Here is an 18,929-nt window from a genome sequence, read left to right on the forward strand (position 1 = left end):
ATTTCTATATTGTGTTTTCGCTGTAAAACACTTAAAAAAATCTGAAATATTGGCTGGATTCACAAGATGTTTATCTTTCGTTTGCTGTAAACCATGTATTTTTCATAAATGTTTTATGATGAGTATTTAGTTATTTCACGTTGCTCTCTGTAATTATTCTGGCTGCTTTTGTGATATTTTTGATGGTAGCTGCAATGTAAAACTATGATTTATACCTCAAATATGCACATTTTCGAACAAAACATAAATTTATTGTATAATATGTTATAAGACTGTCATCTGATTAAGTTGTTTCTTGGTTAGTGACTAATTATATCTCTATTTTGGTCAGTTTTGTGATAGCTACCTATGCGGTAGAAACATGGTGAAAATATGCGGTTGAGTTTTTGGCTATTGTGGTTAGCTAATAGAAATACATAGTGTTTTCGCTGTAAAACATTTTAAAAATCGGAAATGATGGCTGGATTCACAAGATGTTTATCTTTCATTTGCCGTATTGGACTTGTGATTTCATGATATTTATATGCTATTATTTACTTGTGGCGCTATGCTAGGCTATGCTAGTCAGCTTTTACTGATGAGGATGCTCCCGGATCCGGGATGGGTGTTAAGTAATTTTAACATTTGACTAAGAAATAAGAATCGTGAAGAAGAAAAAAAATATCCAATGTAGAAGCCCAAAAGTAGGCTACCATTATGAAATGCGGTTCAAATACATTTTAACCTGGCCTAATTATTATTATTAGATCACCTGATATATATTTTTTTTACACTGCAAAAAGTATCGTGGACCACGCTCTCCCCACTATTTATTGTTTCTGCAGTGAGGATTCAGCCTATTTTGTTCATTATTCTGTTCATTTTGTTCATTCATTAAACCAGAGAGACAAATGAATTGGCTCTTTCACCGATGCAATTCGGTTCCCAGCGTTCACCAAAAGGAGCCGTTGATTAGGAAACGACACTTCACCTATCAAATTGCTGCGTTCTCCTCTAGCCATTCATTAAACCAGAGAGACAAATGAATTGGCTCTTTCACCGATGCAATTCGGTTCCCAGCGTTCACCAAAAGGAGCCGTTGATTAGGAAACGACACTTCACCTATCAAATTGCTGCGTTCTCCTCTAGCCAGTGTCGTAATCTGATTCCAAGGCCATCTGGCATCTTCTATCTCAAAGTAAAATGTAAATTTGTGTTTTAAAAAATATGTATCTATTGGCACTATTACTTAAGTAGCTAGATACATGTTGAATTCAGGATAATGCAATTAAAGGTTAGATTGCTACATTGTTGATATACCAGTAGCTAGCTAGCTAAAATTCGGAAGCTAGCTGACTCGATGGCTAACGTTAGCTAGGCTAGCAAGCTAACTTTTGTCATTGTTTATCATCGTTGCCCAACACCAGATCATCATGTCGGGAGCTCTGTTTCCCAGTGTGGTGTCAGGGTCCCGCGGCTCCTCCAGCAAATTCCTGGTTGAGTTTCGGGCAGGGAAGATGACCATGAAGGGTAGCACAGTGACTCCAGACAAGCGCAAGGGACAATTCTATGTTCAGACTGACGACTCCCTCATTCATTTCTGTTGGAAGGATCGGACCTCTGGAAACGTGGATGTCAGTGGCACTTTTCTCGCTCTCTGTCCTTTGTGTTGTCATGGTTAACTAACCTCTGTGATTAATATTATTGTCCCTATTCAGGACCTGATCATCTTCCCCGAAGATTGTGAGTTCAAGAGTGAACCAGTGCACTACTGGTCGGGTGTTTGTTCTGAAGTTCAAGGCTGGCTCCAAGAGACTGTTCTTCTGGATGCAGGTGTGTATGGCAATGATGAAGATCCTATGGCTGTGTTTACACAGGCAGCCCAATTCTGATATTTTCCCCCACTAATTGGTCTTTTGACAAATCACATCAGATATTTTAACATCAGATCATTTTCAGAGCTGATCTGATTGGTCAAAATACCTATTCGTGAAAAATTATCAGAATTGGGCAGCCTGTCTAAACACACCCAACAACACGCCTGCCGCCTTTGTATATTGTATATAATCTGCCTCCTTTGTATATTTATCTGGAGAGGAAGGTAATGTTATCAGCTGCCAATTGTATGAGAAAAATAAGTTCCTGGTGTAATAAAGTGTTTCTCTGTTATAGGAGTCCGAGGCTGATAAGGATGAGGAGTACTGCCGTAATGTGAATGAGTATCTTAACAACCCTCCTATGCCTGGAGCCCTGGACAGTGGAGGCAGCAGCGGGCATGAACTGTCTGCTCTGAGTGGTAAGGATTAAAGAAGGGTACAGTGCACACACTCATAAACAGAGTGCAAATGTACTGTGGCATGTTGACACAGGAAGCAATGCATACTCAGAGACAATAGTTCCTTCCCCACTCAGCCTCTCCTTGTGCATGATGTGTTGATCCGTTTGGGAACATTTTGCATTCTTCCTCCTGTCCTAGGTGTAACAGTATAACTTTAAACCATCCCCTCGCCCCGACCCGGGCGCGAACCAGGGACCCTCTGCACACATCGACAACGGTCGCCCACGAAGCAGCGTTACCCATCGCTCCACAAAAGCCACGGCCCTTGCAAAGCAAGGGGCAACACTACTTAAGTCTCAGAGCAAGTGACGTAACTGATTGAAATGCTACTAGCGCGCACCCGCTAACTAGCTAGCCATTTCACATCCGTTACACTCACCCCCCTTTCAACCTCCTCCTTTTTCCGCAGCAACCAGTGATCCGGGTCAACAGCATCAATGTAACATATAACTTTAAACCGTCCCCTCGCCCCGACACGGGCGCGAACCAGGGACCCTCTGCACACATCGACAACAGTCACCCACGAAGCAGCGTTACCCATCGCTCCACAAAAGCCACGGCCCTTGCAAAGCAAGGGGCAACACTACTTAAGTCTCAGAGCAAGTGACGTAACTGATTGAAATGCTACTAGCGCGTACCCGCTAACTAGCTAGCCATTTCACATCCGTTACATAGGCAAGGATGGACTGCAGTCTCCTCGGTAACATGAGTCACAACCAGCTCATGCAGCTCATTGGACCTACTGGACTGGGAGGTCTTGGTAAGTGGCTATTGTTTAGTGTACAGTCTTTTTTTACCACTCGTAGCAATGTGCTTTAAACAGACGATAGCTGGATTGACTGAGAATGTGTTCTGGAGTGCCTGACTATTGGGTTGTCATTAATTGCAACAATGTCTATCATAACAGGATTCTTTGGGAGACAAATTAATAATCCGCTCCCTATTTCTGTCATGTGTCTGTCTGTAGGAGGTCTTGGGGCTCTGGCTGAACCGGGCCTGGCCAGCCTGCTAAGTAGTGGAGGTCCTGCAGCCCGCAACTCCTCTTCAAGGTACCACAAGCCAACAGACTACTTCACTACTAAATTAATGAATTTAGTACATTTATACACTTGTCTCTCTTCAGCTTAGACTACACACTCAATACTTAGCCAACTTTTACAGATAGCTTATTCTACATTTATTACAACCCCTGTGAATTTAGCTAGTCTCTCGGTCTCTCTCCCGCTCAGTCTCCTGCTGTCACCCAGCTGGGCTCCTCCCAGGTGCCAACCACACCCATCACCCCATCTGCCACCAGTGCAGTGTCACCCATGGCCTCACCCGCCACCCCTGTTTCCCCCTCCCTCACAGCCGGGGCAGCCAGCCCCACCCAGCCAATCCAGCTGAGTGACCTGCAGAGTATCCTAGCAACCGTAAATGTACCTGCAGCCGGGCAGGGAGGTGAGGGACTAAACTAAATTATAGAGCAGCTCACAACACAGCTCAACAGTTTAGAACAGTGGACAGAGCAATAAGGAGTCTCTTGAAGACATTTACAATGAAATAAGGGACTGTAATCATGCTGTTACCAGTGAAATAAAACCTTGCAGCAGTAGATCCATGACTGAAGTTGAGAATGGCCCTCTGTATTTATCACCTGTCTGATGTCTGTATGAAATATAAATGACTGTTTGTTCTCTCTAAAGTGAACCTGGCCAGTGTTGTTACCCCTGAAATCATGGCTCCTATCCTGGCCAATGCTGAGGTCCAGGAGAGGCTGCTGCCTTTCCTGCCATCAGGAGAGGCCCTGCCTCAGAGCACCGACAAGCTCCACCACATACTCACCTCCCCACAGTTTCAGCAGGTATACCACACACACAAACTGCTCTGAGTATGTTTTGAGCAGTGCTCTTCCTTTCTCTATAGAGCACACTTGAGTAGCAGTGTTTTCTTAGAACACTTACTATAGTATGATAAAGTGATCCTGGTCTTTCTTTTAGTTACCACTTGAGTGCTAAATTTCATATACTACAGTATGAGTATATATGATGTAAAGCAGTGATTATTCTCTTTGTAGGCCATGGGTCTGTTCAGTAGTGCCCTGGCTTCAGGGCAGTTGGGGCCTCTAATAAACCAGTTTGGGCTGCCAACAGAAGCTGTGGATGTAGTTAACAAAGGAGGTCAGTGTCCTGTATCTGCCCACAAAACATGAACCCAGGGACCTTGTTTGTATATATTGTATAGAGAACACATAACATGCAGGTCTGCCTGTGCAGATAATCCTACATAACATTAGTGTCTACCATTTTGAATAAGATTTCCATAAGAGTTTATGACCTGCTGTTTTCATTAGTGAAATTCTAATTGCGCTTTCCTCCATTCCAGACATTGAGGCCTTTGCTAAAGCCATGGAGACAGACAGCAAGTCTGACCATGAGAACAATGATTCCAAAGACAAGGATGATGACAAAGATATGAGTTTGGATTAGTACCTGTGTTAGTCCAGTTTCACTAAATATTTTATTAAAACAATTTACTAGCTGATTTGTTATTTAGAGCACTGAAGCTGTCTACCATTTCCTAACAGAATATATATTTAATGGAATGTAAGACACCTACCCTCTCAATTGGGTGTTAAATTTATAACAAATTGATGCACACATGCTCAAATCCTCAGAGCTTGAATCAACATAACATTAAATGTGTTCCCTGATATATTGCAAACCAGAATATTGTGACAGTTTAGGATTTGGCCCTTGGTAAACTAGTGACAGCTACATGTGCCCCGTAGCTTCCTGGCCTAAAAAAAAAAACACTCCAGTCATGTGGTCTTAATGGTTAGATAATGTTTAAAAAGATTCTGATTTAAAAAATATATATACTTTTACAAAATTGACAACATCCATGATTACAACATTTTCAGAAGTTCTATCATTTCACATTCTAAACAAATTACATGAGGTAATTCTTTAATCATACATTTGCAAAACAAAGACATCCAGTCACACCACAGCAGACATCTGCACATTACTGTACAAAATGTTTTTTCCAAGATCACTCAGAGAACAATGAGCTTCACATTATGCAGTCCAATTTTCCATGATATTCACAGGTACGGTGAAACAACACCCCAACAGCAATAAGAGTGAAATACAAGAGGGAATAATATCTGGATAGGACTGATACATCATTCAACTCATGGTGGTTTTAGGCACTTACGGTTTTGTCAAGTGGCATAATACAACGCAAATGAAGAGAAATACACAATACTGTAAATAAATCCACTTTTTAGGACACACACAAATAACTGTTTTCTACCTGCTCTCATTCCAGAGTTTTTCTGTTTGATAAATCCCATGATCCCAGAATGATCAGCGGGAAAAAAAAGCTTTAATTCAAAGATATTTCCTGAGAGCTAAAAAAAAAAAATAGGACAACTGGCTTGTGGATGATCCAGCACTTTGAACAATATGGTAAGAATACTTATTGCAAATCCTATACCTGAGTGTTGATATACAATACCAACCAGGTACTGATATGAGGTTTGATTGAACATTAACCATGCAACTTAACAAAACCATTCACAGCAGAAAAGTAATTTGTGTAATAGAAGATTGATAACGCCAACATCAAAGAGGCAGTTGATTGCACAGTGGTGATTTAAAGTCTACACAATTAGACTGATTGCTAGCTACAGTACTGACATGATCAAAACTGTTGACTCCAACTCAAGAAAAGGGTAATAAAATACCTTATAAGCCAAGTTTTAAACGAATTATACAATAAAAACTGAAAAGCTGATGGTTCTACAGTATAGTTTGTGAGGATGAGAGTTCTGGGCTGGCCAGAGTGTCATTTCAATCACATTTGAGGCCTTTTAAGTCCAATGGCTGATGTGTCATTTTCAAAGTGAGTGAATAAATAGTAAGATCAACACAAGCTACAATGAGCAAAGATACCAATACCAGGCACCATTTACACAAAAAATAAAATAAAATCTGTACCTTTGGACGGGGAAATACTTCAGGGCGGCTAAATTATTTCAAACTGATATGGCAACCATCAACATCACATTATGCGGACCTTATCAGACACATCCTTTAAATAGAGTAAGTTAAGACTTCTTCCCACAGCTCGAAATGAACGTACAGAGGATTAGAAGGAACAATCACCACCTTTAACGTGATCTGTGACATCTTATAACAGAGCGCTGTCATGCGTTTTGAATGCACTGCAAGTCTTAATCTGGTTTATTAATTTAAAAAATAATAATAACTAAACCTTTGAACAACAAGTCAACCCTCGGGAGATGCCTTTTGGCTGCTTATAGATGCAGACCAAATGTAAAAACTCATACTTCGGTGGCCTGTGTGGTCCTGCGGTTACAGCCGCTGACCCGGCACACATGTATGCCAGAGTGGGTATGGGCTCAAATCCGGCCCAATGTGTGAAATAGGACAAATATAACCCCTTCCGACTTTCCAACACTATCATCTCTTCAATAAAGCATTTTTTATTATAGAAATCAACAACAAAAAATCTAACTCACCATGGCCTAGCTTGCCCCCCATTAGTCGCCACACACCTCCATCAAGCAGCATGCATAACCTCCATAACAACCACATATGCTCTCATCTGCAGTCGTTAGCCCTCTTCTCACAAGCAACCAAACCAGAACAATGGACACAAATAGATGCGTGTACTGACAACTAAAACCATCTACATCTGTCATCTGATCACATGTAACCCATCATTGCCACTCATCCGAGGACCAATGCCTTTAGGACTGAAAGAGATAAACTAGAGAATAGTAAAAGTCCTCTGTGTGTTCTTACAGACACCCCCATCAGGTTGCCATCCTACACTCAGTTTTTTAGCAATTTCTTAGCAAATATTTAAGGTGTACTGTTTGTACAAATAAACATGGTTTTGAACCCTTCTATGAAAAAAATATTCACATCAGAATGCCATATGCTTCTACACCTGCATTCTAGCTGTTTGGGGTTTTAGGCTGGGTTTCTGTACAGCACTTCGAGATATTATCTGATGTACGAAGGGCTATATAAAATAAAATTGATTGAAATTGATTGATATACCACCCAGAAAGTTCAGTACAAGCTGACTCAACAAGAATCAAAACATGAAAAAAAACAGTCCAACAGCTTTGCAGAAAATATTCTTTAAAATCCTTCATTCTATTACCAATATATTATCATATCAAGTTATCAAGATATTGGATTGCATTCAATCAAATAAATAGAGTACCTAAACAGTTATATTTATTTTTATAAGGAGCGTGTAGGCTGGGCTGGCCTGCTACACCTGAACAGATTCTAGGGCAGAAGGTGCATCTCTCAAGATGCTGATTCAGGATCAGCATTTCCAATCAATATCATCAGGACTTAAATATCAAAACTGGCACAGGCCAGTTCTCCGGGCCACCTCCAAGCTCCAGCTTAGCCCTGCTGCACCAGCCTGCGGTAGTGCGGCATGACCTTGCTGTCAGGGAGGTAGAGCCCCATTTCCAAGGCAACCAGGACAGGGAATTCCAATGGAATCAACTCCCGGCTGTTTATACGAAAACGCTCCTCCAGCTTCTGCTCAACCATGGAGAGAGAAAGATAAGGGGGGCTAAGAACGAGAAGACAACCTCCTACAATACTGCCCAATGCTCTGATCACCGTAACAATTCAATTCATTAAAGTGATCCTGACGTGAGCAAAATTATCCATACATTTTAAACACACAAGGTACTGTATTTTCAATTCTTAAAAAATGTATGCAATGCTTAAATGGGTAGGTTGAATAATATAATTGCATGTTAGGAGTGCTACTTGATTGTAAGTTGCTCTGGATAAGAGCGTCTGCTAAATGACCAATATGTACAGTTTAAGTCGGAAGTTTACATACACCTTAGCCAAATACATTTAAACTCAGTTTTTCACAATTCCTGACATTTAATCAGTCAAAATTCCCTGTCTTAGGTCAGTTAAGATCACCACTTTATTTTAAGAATGTGAATTATCAGAATAGTAGAGAATGATTTATTTAAGCTTTGATTTCTTTCATCACATTACCAGTGGGTCAGAAGTTTACATACACTCAATTAGTATTTGGTAGCATTGCCTTTAAATTGTTTAACTTGGGTCAAACATTTTGGGTAGCCTTCCAAAAGCGTCCCACAATCAGTTGGGTGAATTTTGGCCCATTCCTCCTGACAGAGCTGGTGTAACTGAGTCAGGTTTGTAGGCCTCCTTGCGCGCACACGCTTTTTCAGTTCTGCCCACAAATTCTCTATAGGATTGAGGTCAGGGCTTGGTGATGGCCACTCCAATACCTTGACTTTGTTGTCCTTAAGCCATTTTGCCACAACTTTGGAAGTATGCTTGGGGTCATTGTCCTTTTGGAAGACCCATTTGCAACCAAGCTTTAACTTTCTGACTGCTGTCTTGAGATGTTGCTTCAATATATCCACACAATTTTCCTCCCTCATGAAGCCATCTATTTTGTGAAGTGTACCAGTCCCACCTGCAGCAAAGCACCCCCACAACATGATGCTGCCACCCCCGTGCTTCACAGTTGGGATGATGTTCTTCGGCATGCAATCCTCACCCTTTTTCCTCCAAACATAACGAGGGTCAATATAGCCAAACAATTCTATTTTTGTTTCATCAGACCAGAGGAAATTTCTCCAAAAAGTACAATCTTTGCCCCCATGTGCAGTTGCAAAACGTAGTCAGGCTTTTTTAATGGCGGTTTTGGAGCAATGGCTTCTTCCTTGCTGGGCGGCCTTTCAGGTTATGTCAATATAGGACTCGTTTCACTGTGGCTATAGATACTTTTGTACCCGTTTCCTCCAGCATCTTCACAAGGTCCTTTGCTGTTATTCTGGGATTGATTTGCACTTTTCGCACCAAAGTACGTTCATCTCTAGGAGACAGAACGCGTCTCCTTCCTGAGTGGTATGACGACTGCGTGGTCTCATGGTGTTAATACAGATGAACGTGGTACCTTCAGGTGTTTGGAAATTGCACCCAAGGATCAACCAGACTTGTGGAGGTCTACAATTTGTAGACCTCCACTTGGCTGATTTCTTTTAATTTTCCCATGATGTCAAGCAAAGAGGCACTGAGTTTGAAGGTAGGCCTTGAAATACATCCACAGGTACACCTCCAATTGACTCAAATGATGTCAATTAACCTATCAGAAGCTTCTAAAGCCATGACATACTTTTCTGTAATTTTCCAAGCTGTTTAAAGGCACAGTCAACTTAGTGTATGTAAACTTCTGACCCACTGGAATTGTGATACAGTGAATTATTAGTGAAATAATCTGTCTAAACAATTGTTGGAAAAATTACTTGTGTCATGCACAAAGTAGATGTCCTAACCGACGTGCCAAAACTATAGTTTGTTAACAAGACATTTGTAGAGTGGTTGAAAAACTAGTTAATGACTCCAACCTAAGTGTATGTAAACTTACGACTTCAACTGTACATGTAAAAAAACGACTTCACTTACGTCAATCAGCTGTCGGACCTCCTGCTTCTTCAGGTCACTGCTGATCTTGGCTGCCAGTAGGACGCAGGCTGCAGACACCAACTTCCTATTCTGCTTGTTCAGGCGGCCCTGCAGCACCAGTTTCTCAAAGTACACAAATGCCATAGCCACTGTGACCGGCTGCAAACTGCACTCCTCTCCCACCGCGCGTATCTCCCACTTCAGGCTGTCAAACAGGAGGGAGGTTACACATGGGTGTGTATGGTAGGCAGATATGCAGGATTTGCATATGTAAATGCATGGTTTGGAGACAAAGATACAAATGTTACTTTCAGAGATTGAAACAGACAGTAGACAAAAATGCACAACGTGTTCATGCACCGTGCACCTTCTTATCTTGCTGAGGGTCAGTTTAATATAGGGGAACTTCTCCTTGAACGTCTCATTCATGTCTTTCTTCAGGTCCGACGGCTTCACATACTCAATAACAGTCGTCTGGAAGACAGGGAACAAAATAAATGAGAACTTTGCTTTCATCCTATTCATAGAGATTGCATTATGATGCTGTTTACTATGTCCAGTAAAGTTTACTTGTCATAAAATAATCCATATCGTAAGGGATTTTAAGTTCATAATGGTGCTACTGAACAAAATCAGAGCATTCTGGACTGCAGTGTGTCGTGTGATGTATTGTCTAGTCACAAAGTAATGTGGTGAGGTGTATGTAACATGTATAATGTTATATGAATGCCTACCACATATGATGAGAATATAAGAACTCTCTTGTGTCTCCCGCAAGGCCACTGAGGGTCACTGAGTAGGTAGGGATCATAGTCTGCCAGGTCTTCTATATCTGTAAAAATGATATTAAATGAGAAGACAGTAATACTTGCAAAAACAATTTGCTAAAGAGAGAGTGCATGTAACCTGTATTCTAGTGAAGTGGAGCGTACTCAGGTCCTGTCCTATGGTGTTGTTGAGTCGAGACGGGGTGGTGTAGTTCTTCTGGCCATTGCATTGGTTACATGACAGGGGGGTCTGTGTTGTGCTGGGCTCTAGTGCTCCACTGCTCTTCGGTCTCACCAGGGCATTAGTGGGGAAAAGGAACTGGGCGTACGATACCGTCTGAAGAGGAAATAGAGACATTTACGAACACAAAGCACAGACAGTGTGCAGTTACTCTCCAGTGCAACCTTACCTTTCCATATGCACCAAGCTCCACCACCAGGCCCTCCAGGCCAGGGAACAGGTCAGATGCCACCCCAGAGGACAGCTGTAGTTTGTGCGCCTCCAACTTTGGGTCACTGGGTGTGCAGAAAGAGAATCTACTCATGTCACCATCATGCATCATAAAATGTATGAATGCATGACTAAGTCACTTGGATAAAAGTGTCTGCTAAATGGCATACATTATATAATTATTATGCAGCTCCACATTAAAACCTGTGATCATCATAACACAAAACCTTTCCTGATGGCGATTCAGGACACACGAGAGGATGGCTGGGTCATATAGTGAGACAGAGGGATAGAGGTGGGCTCTAGTTGGTTAGGGCTATGTGTCTGTACCTGAGGTGAATACGCTCTCCATAGGGCAGCACTGAGAAAGCAGCACAGAGAGACCGCTTGGCACAAATCATCATGATCCTGCAGGACACAGATAGCAAGTACAGGCACACAGAACATCCGCAGTGTCAGTCTACACAAACAACAGCTACAGTCACATACTACTAAACGGGTCGGGTCGCCCAAAAAGGTACATACTGTATGGCAGCCCTAACCATATCACTTAAATAAAAAAATTTAATGACCTTAGATTTGAGTATCTGGCCTACGGTTAAGAAAATCCTGAATAACCAAAAATGTCTCATTGGTGTTACTACTCCTACTGGTGGCACGTTATCCTAATGTAAAAAGAAAAAGCATATTAGTTGATTTAGAATGGAACGCCTTTAATTACATTTTTTAATGTAGTGCCCAAATGCCACCGCAATTCAAGAACGACCCAAACTACAGTTAACTACAGCATTAGTAATGCACTTATTAGTACAATGTGTACAGTGCTTTCGGAAAATATTCAGACCCCTTGACTTTTCAAAACAATGTTACGTTACAGCCTTATTATTAAATGGATTAAAGATCCCTGCAATGTCTCATTAAAAATAACTTTTCTGTACTCTCTGTACTAAAACCTAATTATGATAACTGTACAATATTACATATCAGACCCTTCAAAAATACAACTTTTACATTACCTTGCAGCTTACCTATAAAATGGGCTGATGGTGAAGTAGACATACTCGGTATTCATATCACAAAATATATAAATAAGCTCTCCAAAATGAATTTCAATAGAAAACTTGTGAAAATAGACAAGATCCTGCAACCATGGAGAGGTAAATACCGGTCTATTTATGGAAAAATTGCCCTGATTAACTCCTTAGTCATATCTCAGTTTACTCACTTAATTATGGCGCTGCCTACTCCTGATGATTTGTTTTTCAAATCATATGAGCAAAAAATATTTTGCTTTATTTGGGACGCTAAACCAGACAAAATAAAATGAGCATACCTATATAATGAATATGAATTGGGTGGGTTGAGATTATTAAATATAAAAGCACTAAACTCTCTAAAAGGTTCACTCATTCAAAAGTTTTATTTGAACCCTAAATGGTTCTCAAGTAGATTAATAAGAGATGCTCATCCATTGTTTAAAAACTGCCTTTTTGCAGATTGCCATGTCTCATTTTCGATTAATTGAAAATAATACTTTTAAAAAAAAGTATCTGTCTTTTTCAAACAAGCATTGCAGAACTGGCTACAATTTCAATTTCATCCCCCTGGAAAGATAGAACAAATATTACAACATATTATGGCTGAACTCAAATGTGCTGGTTGATAAAATACCTGTATTTATGGGAAAGATGTTTGAAAAGGGTATTTTGTTCTTAAATGATATTGTAATGGTAGAGTTATGTCCTTCATGGAGTTATCAGAATTGTACGGGAAGGTCTGCTCAATCCAAGAGTACAACCAATTGATTATAGCATTGCCCCAAAAATGGAGGAGGCGGGTGGCAGCGGGAGGCGGTAGGGAACTGGTCTGTCTGCCCAATATAAACGATCAAAACTGGCGGAGGAATAAAAATAGCATAAATAGGAATGTATACCAGTTTCATTTGAGGAACAGGATGTTGACAACTGTGCCATACAGATTGCAAAATAGTTGGGAATAGATTTTTGATGTACCAATTCCATGGTACAGTCCGTTTGCAATATTACAACAACCAAGAAGTTACTGCAAACAACGAACACATTTGTTTCCCCCTCGGACATCATTGCACACGCGATAGAACAGCAGCATATGCAATTCACTTTTTAACTTTTTTTTTTTTTTTTTCTTTTCTTTTTTTTCTTTTTCTTTTTTTGGGGGGGTGGATCAGCTTAGTATTGCGGAAAGAATGTTGCTTCCAATGTAATTGTCTGCATCATTTCCATTCCCCCATATTTTTTTGGGTAAATAACCCAAAACCCCAAAAAAATAACTTTTTTTTTACCAAATCCGCGCCGCTCCCAGCTCTGCTTTGTTAACAAAACAGAAACAATAACTACGGCTGTTGGGTGGTCAGTGGCGCAGTTTCCCCTACTGCGGATACCATCTTTACTGGAGCGCTAACAGGACTGCCATTTAATTTTTAAGTGTCATGTAAATGCACCATAATGCTCTTTCTAGACATTATATTCCGCATGTAATGTTAATTTTGCGCCAACATGGCTGCAGTGCCACGTAAATGCATCATGATACAGAAACCTCAATGTCCCATCTCTCTATATACATGGCTCTGGTTATTGCAAAACATCTTACAACATGCCAGCAACGTGTGATACTGTATTTGCATTTTTCACTAAGTTCAGGAAAACATGCAAAAACGACTATGGACGTGATATTGTCTATGATTAAATCATTTTCAGGTAGGGAAAAATGAGAAGGCTTCTAAAACTGTTTGCCTTGTTGAAACAGTTTAGAGTTTAAACTGTTTAGAAAAATGTGTGTCTTATCTTTGTGTATCCAGGGAAACTTTTCTTTCTAAGACAACCTGACTAGGCTGTAGCCCTATAGGCCTCACCCAGGTTCCTCATTCATAAAAAACACATTGAGTAAGAGACTAAGTTAAACAGAGTGAGAATAGGTTGAGTGCAGCTTGAGCGTGATAGTTCAGTCCCATTTTACATAAGGGGTATTTTACTATTAATGACAGGGAGGGTTATAATTCCACGGTACACCTTTTTGGTGTTTTGATTTGATTAAATGCACTGTTGCAATCCACACAGTCGTTCTGTTATCTTCTTCCCTCTTCTCTATAAAGGCTATGCTTATGAATGCAATTCATTTCCTGTATGTCATGGGTCACTAAAATGCCATTTAGAATTACTTTTTTTGATACCACTTGTTGAGCCTATAGAAGAATGCTTTATACATTTTGTTTTGGTTGTTCACTTCATTAGAATACACAGTTTACTCCACACATCTCCTGCACCCCCTAATCTACTACTTAAACTCACCTGCTGCCTCTTGTGTCGTACTGCCTCATATTCTTGATAAAGTGGACCTTCTTGCCCACCCTTGCAGGTTTTGGAGAGTCCGAATGATTCCGTGATCTAAGACAAAATGGAGAACACATATTTGTCAATTAAACATCAACATTAGTAATGTGTAATGTCTGGACCAACAGGTCGCAACAGTACCATATAATTTGTCAGTGAGTTTTAAAATATGGAGGTAAACAAATATGGAGGAAGAATGAACCATTTTCTTGAAATAATAAACTAAGGAAGACCTTAAAGATTAATTTACATGACATGTGTAACGGATGTGAAATGGCTAGCTAGTTAGCGGGTACGCGCTAGTAGCGTTTCAATCAGTTACGTCACTTGCTCTGAAACCTAGATGTAGTGTTGCCCCTTGCTCTGCAAGGGCCGCGGCTTTTGTGGAGCGACGGGTAACGACGCTTCGTGGGTGACTGTTGTTGATGTGTGCAGAGGGTCCCTGGTTCGCGCCCGTGTCGGGGCGAGGGGACGGTTTAAAGTTATACTGTTACACATGTCTGAATAATAATGCCAAAATCACAATGTTGTGTGAGAGGGAGTTGAAGTTATATGTTTGTTTTTCTAAACATGTTCAAAGAGAATGACGGAGAGGTAAGATGCAGAGCAAGACAGATGTGGTGGCAGGAGGAGAAGGTGAGATGATAACACAGAAGGTCTGACAACAATTAATGTAATGTTTACACAAAGCACAGCATTACAAAGAATGTTAAAATAAACAAACCAATATCAACTAAATATGTAAGAACTATCAGATAATTGTATGAAACTGTAGATTAATTTAGTGATGAGTTGTGCAGCACTTGTAGCTGAGGAAGGCTTAGCTGTTTTTAGAAACATCTGCTAAATACCCGTATGTGACCAATACAATTTGATTGTTAGTATCTTACACACTAGCATTGCTAGGAATTAGCTTGTAAAAAACGAATAGTCCTCAGAAGCGAGAGGTTAAATAAAATTCAATTTCAACCTACTCCCGAGTCTCCCCTGCCGATTGCCCATAGGGTTGGTCCTCATGCAGGGGGAAATTGAGAAGAAAAAAAATCTAATAGAACAAAAATTAAACAGATTTCTCAAACATCTTTTTAGACCTACTTCCTCTCTGATACCCTCATGTCAAAATAAAAGTCCAGCACGTGCGCCATACCTGCACAAAAAAAGCAAGAACTTGTAGGGGACTTTTATTTTGACACGAGTAAGGAGAGGAACTTCATAGGTCTACAACAGACCCAGGTGTGGAAAGTTTCATTTTAAGTTCCATTGTGTTTTTTTCTCAAATTTCCCTCTGCATAAGGACCAACTATACAGACAATGGACAGAATATTTTAACTTCTGGCGGACTATTCCGTTTTTTTGCAAGCCAATTTCCAGCAACCCCAGTGTGTAAATACTAGCGTTGCTATAAGCAGCTAAGCGATCGTCCAACTGTTCTCTTTTATCAAGGCAGGGTTGAGTGTTTATAACTGGGCGCCGATTTGATAGTAACAACATTGAGTTCCCAGCAGTCAAGACTTGAAAAAAGTTCCATCCTGAAAACGCTTACCTGTAGGCCTACAGTACGTATGTTTGTCCTGTACAACCGTGGTCCTTCCGCGCTGTGCTAAAATTCCTATTTATTTTATAAAAACCTAAACAATACCTACTTTTTCTCACATTTGTGTTGCTCACGTAGCGTCCTTGATGTAAGCCAAGATACAATTGGCACATGCGCATTCGCGCTGAGTTGAGCAACACAAATTAGGAAAAGGTCGGTGGTTGTATTTGATACGGGTTTATTAAAACGTGTGAATTTCGGATCCCGCGGAAGGAACGCGGTTGTACATAACAAACGGGTACAGGTAAGCGTTTTCAGAATTGACATTTGTACATATCGACCGATGGTAAAGGGTGTTGCTAGTAAATCGCGCGACCAATTTCCCCCTGCATGAGGACCAACCCTATGGACAATCTGCAGGGCAGACTCGGAGTATATTGAAATTGAATTGTATTTAACTTCTCGCCTTTGACGGGCTATTATCTTTTTTTATACAAGCTAATTCCTAACATTGCTAGTGTGTAAGATACTAGCTTTGCTAAAAGGAGCTAAGCGTTCCTCAGCTACAAGTGTTGCACAACTTATTGAATCAAAACTCTACTCCGCCTTTATACTAGAACAGAGTTGAGCGTTCCTCAGCTACATTTGTCGCTGCAGAGTTTTTTTTTAAAGGACTGCAGGGAAATACGATTTTTTTCCATGTGGCAGCTGACAATTAAGACGTTCTAATGATTGTTTTGAGAAATAGATTTAAATAACTACAATTTCGACGTAAGGTCTAGACTGTGACCATTTGAGTTACCGTAGATTTCTATATTGAAATGAGATATGCGGAAGTAAATAGACCACATTGATAAATCAGGCCTATTCTGTCAAACTTTGAAACAGCCAATGTTGGTTACAATGAATACAAAAGCAGAGTGAGTAACACCTAGTCGTGACTGATGGTTATTATGACAGATTAATCCCTTATTGTTTACCACCCTATAATACAAACGTAGTAGCTAGATAATATTTCCCACCTTTGTGTATCTCCCGGAACGGAATTCTGAGTCTGGAGCACAAATGATGATTTGGCACTTGGATTGAATGTCTGAGGTCCAGAGGTGGGGCACAGAGGGGTATCTGGTGGAACCATGGGGTCAACACCCTCAAAAAACACCTCACTGCACCGCACAGCAGTACTTGAGCCCGTGTCTGTAGACATGCCCAAATTAGGAGGGACTGGGCTCAGTCCACTGATCCCCGCCACAGTAGGAGCAGCGCCACCGGCCAAGGACGGTGCCACAAGGGAGACAGTTCCGTAGATACTCGATGAGAAAAGAGGGTGTCCAGTCGCCTGTGCCCCGGTGGCGTCTCGATTTCGGAGCTCGGCGGCCTCCCTTTGACCGTGGTTTCCATTGCTGAGATGATACAAAGGCCTTCCGTCTAAAGATATGTTGTTGAGGAACAAAAGAGCCGCCTGTCTCCGTCGTGAATCCTTACCTTTTCGCAGGTGTTCTTTGTGTGATTTTGCAGTAATACTGCCTGTTGTACATTGACGACCGAAAACAGCAGTCGCCATTCTAGTATAATAGAACGATTGTGCTCGACGAGGAATGAATTTAGCCGGCGAGAGGACCTCTCCACGCCCACCATAAGCTGATTGGTTCAAACGTATCATTATTGAAATAAGTACGGTTTGGTTTTAGGGGATTGGCTGTGAGTTGATGGCGATGCATTGTAACAACTGATAGACACATTGTTCTGTTCGTTTTGCGTGGCCTGGTGCCCCTGGTTAGCGGAGTTGTTAACCATTCCATTGGTCCTTAAGCGAAATAGCCACCCACCCGGGGCACCGGGCCATGCAAAACGAACTCCACCAATGTAACAACGGATAATAATACATTGTAACGAATAGATGCATAATAGTCAAGGTATTGTAATACATTCGACCCTATGCATTTAATCAGCAAGACTTTGGGCATATTTTAATAGATTTTTCTATTAACTATGGTCCTACTAATTTCAGCCTAATCACCAATTTATAGAATAGGGATCTGTTTCTTAATAGCCTGCTTTACCCAGAAGGTTGGTGATTTATATTGAATAACATTGTACTGCAGATAAGCAAAAATGTGTACATTTGGCCCTATACTCCAGAATATTGGATATGAGATCAAATGTTTCATATATCTGTTTTACTGTTTAGATATCACTTCATGTATCTAGACCCCCATTTTGAATACGTTTTATTTGGAACAATGAAATTATAGTATATTAAAATAGTCATTGAGTATTTGGTCCCATATTCCTAGCACGCAATGACTACGTCAAGCTTGTGACTCTACAAACTCTTGTTGGAAGCATTTGCAGTTTGTTTTGGTTGTGTTTCGGATAATGTCTTGCCCAGTAGGAACTGAATGGTAAATAATGTATTGTGTCATTTTGGAGTCACTTTTATTTGAAATAAGAATAGAAGATGTTTCTGAACACTTCTACATTAATGTGGATGCTCCCATGATTATGGATAATCATGAATGAATCCTGAATAATGATGAGTTAGAAATGCTAACCTCCCCTGTTATTGGTAATGGTGAGGTTAGCATTTTTTGAGGGGGACTAGAGACATAAAGTGCTTTCATTTCTAAACAGTAAAACCGGTGTGTATGAAAATACCCTCACATAAAAGGTGTCATTCCGTACTGTCACTTCATATGAAACATTTTATTTCAAATACAAAATGCTGGAGTTTAGAACCAAATGTACACATTTTTGCTTCACTGTCCAAATTAATACAGATGGGAGTGTATATGATATGGGAATGGCTGTTAAGTGAACCACTTTCAGTTGAAAATTATGATGATAAAAATGTAATACTTTTGTGTAGACAGCCTCACCTGACCCAATGACCTCTGCCTGAGCTCAGGTGCCAGCAGCCAGCGGGGTGGTGTTTCATAATCCACTGATCTACTTCTATATGAGACAGTCTAATCAGAATAATCTGTCACTTT

The 18,929-nt window shown here is 40.6% G+C and overlaps 1 protein-coding gene and 1 pseudogene across 1 annotated transcript; one reads left to right on the plus strand and one right to left on the minus strand.

Annotated features, from left to right (window-relative positions):
• Positions 1–1,376: 1,376 nt before the first annotated feature.
• Positions 1,377–7,383, plus strand: LOC129829891 (proteasomal ubiquitin receptor ADRM1-like; annotated as a pseudogene).
• On the minus strand, positions 5,128–17,692 carry LOC129829890 (CDK5 and ABL1 enzyme substrate 2-like). Its single transcript, XM_055891884.1, has 9 exons — positions 16,959–17,692; positions 14,361–14,456; positions 11,365–11,442; positions 10,994–11,099; positions 10,749–10,920; positions 10,551–10,648; positions 10,184–10,290; positions 9,817–10,021; positions 5,128–7,893 (listed from the first exon to the last, which is right to left on the minus strand). The coding sequence occupies exons 1-9, from the start codon at positions 17,597–17,599 to the stop codon at positions 7,753–7,755; spliced, it is 1,644 nt and encodes a 547-aa protein (XP_055747859.1). The 5' UTR covers positions 17,600–17,692; the 3' UTR covers positions 5,128–7,752.
• Positions 17,693–18,929: the final 1,237 nt, after the last annotated feature.

The sequence above is a fragment of the Salvelinus fontinalis genome, chromosome 31 (genome assembly GCF_029448725.1).
Source record: "Salvelinus fontinalis isolate EN_2023a chromosome 31, ASM2944872v1, whole genome shotgun sequence".
Taxonomy (NCBI): domain Eukaryota; kingdom Metazoa; phylum Chordata; class Actinopteri; order Salmoniformes; family Salmonidae; genus Salvelinus; species Salvelinus fontinalis.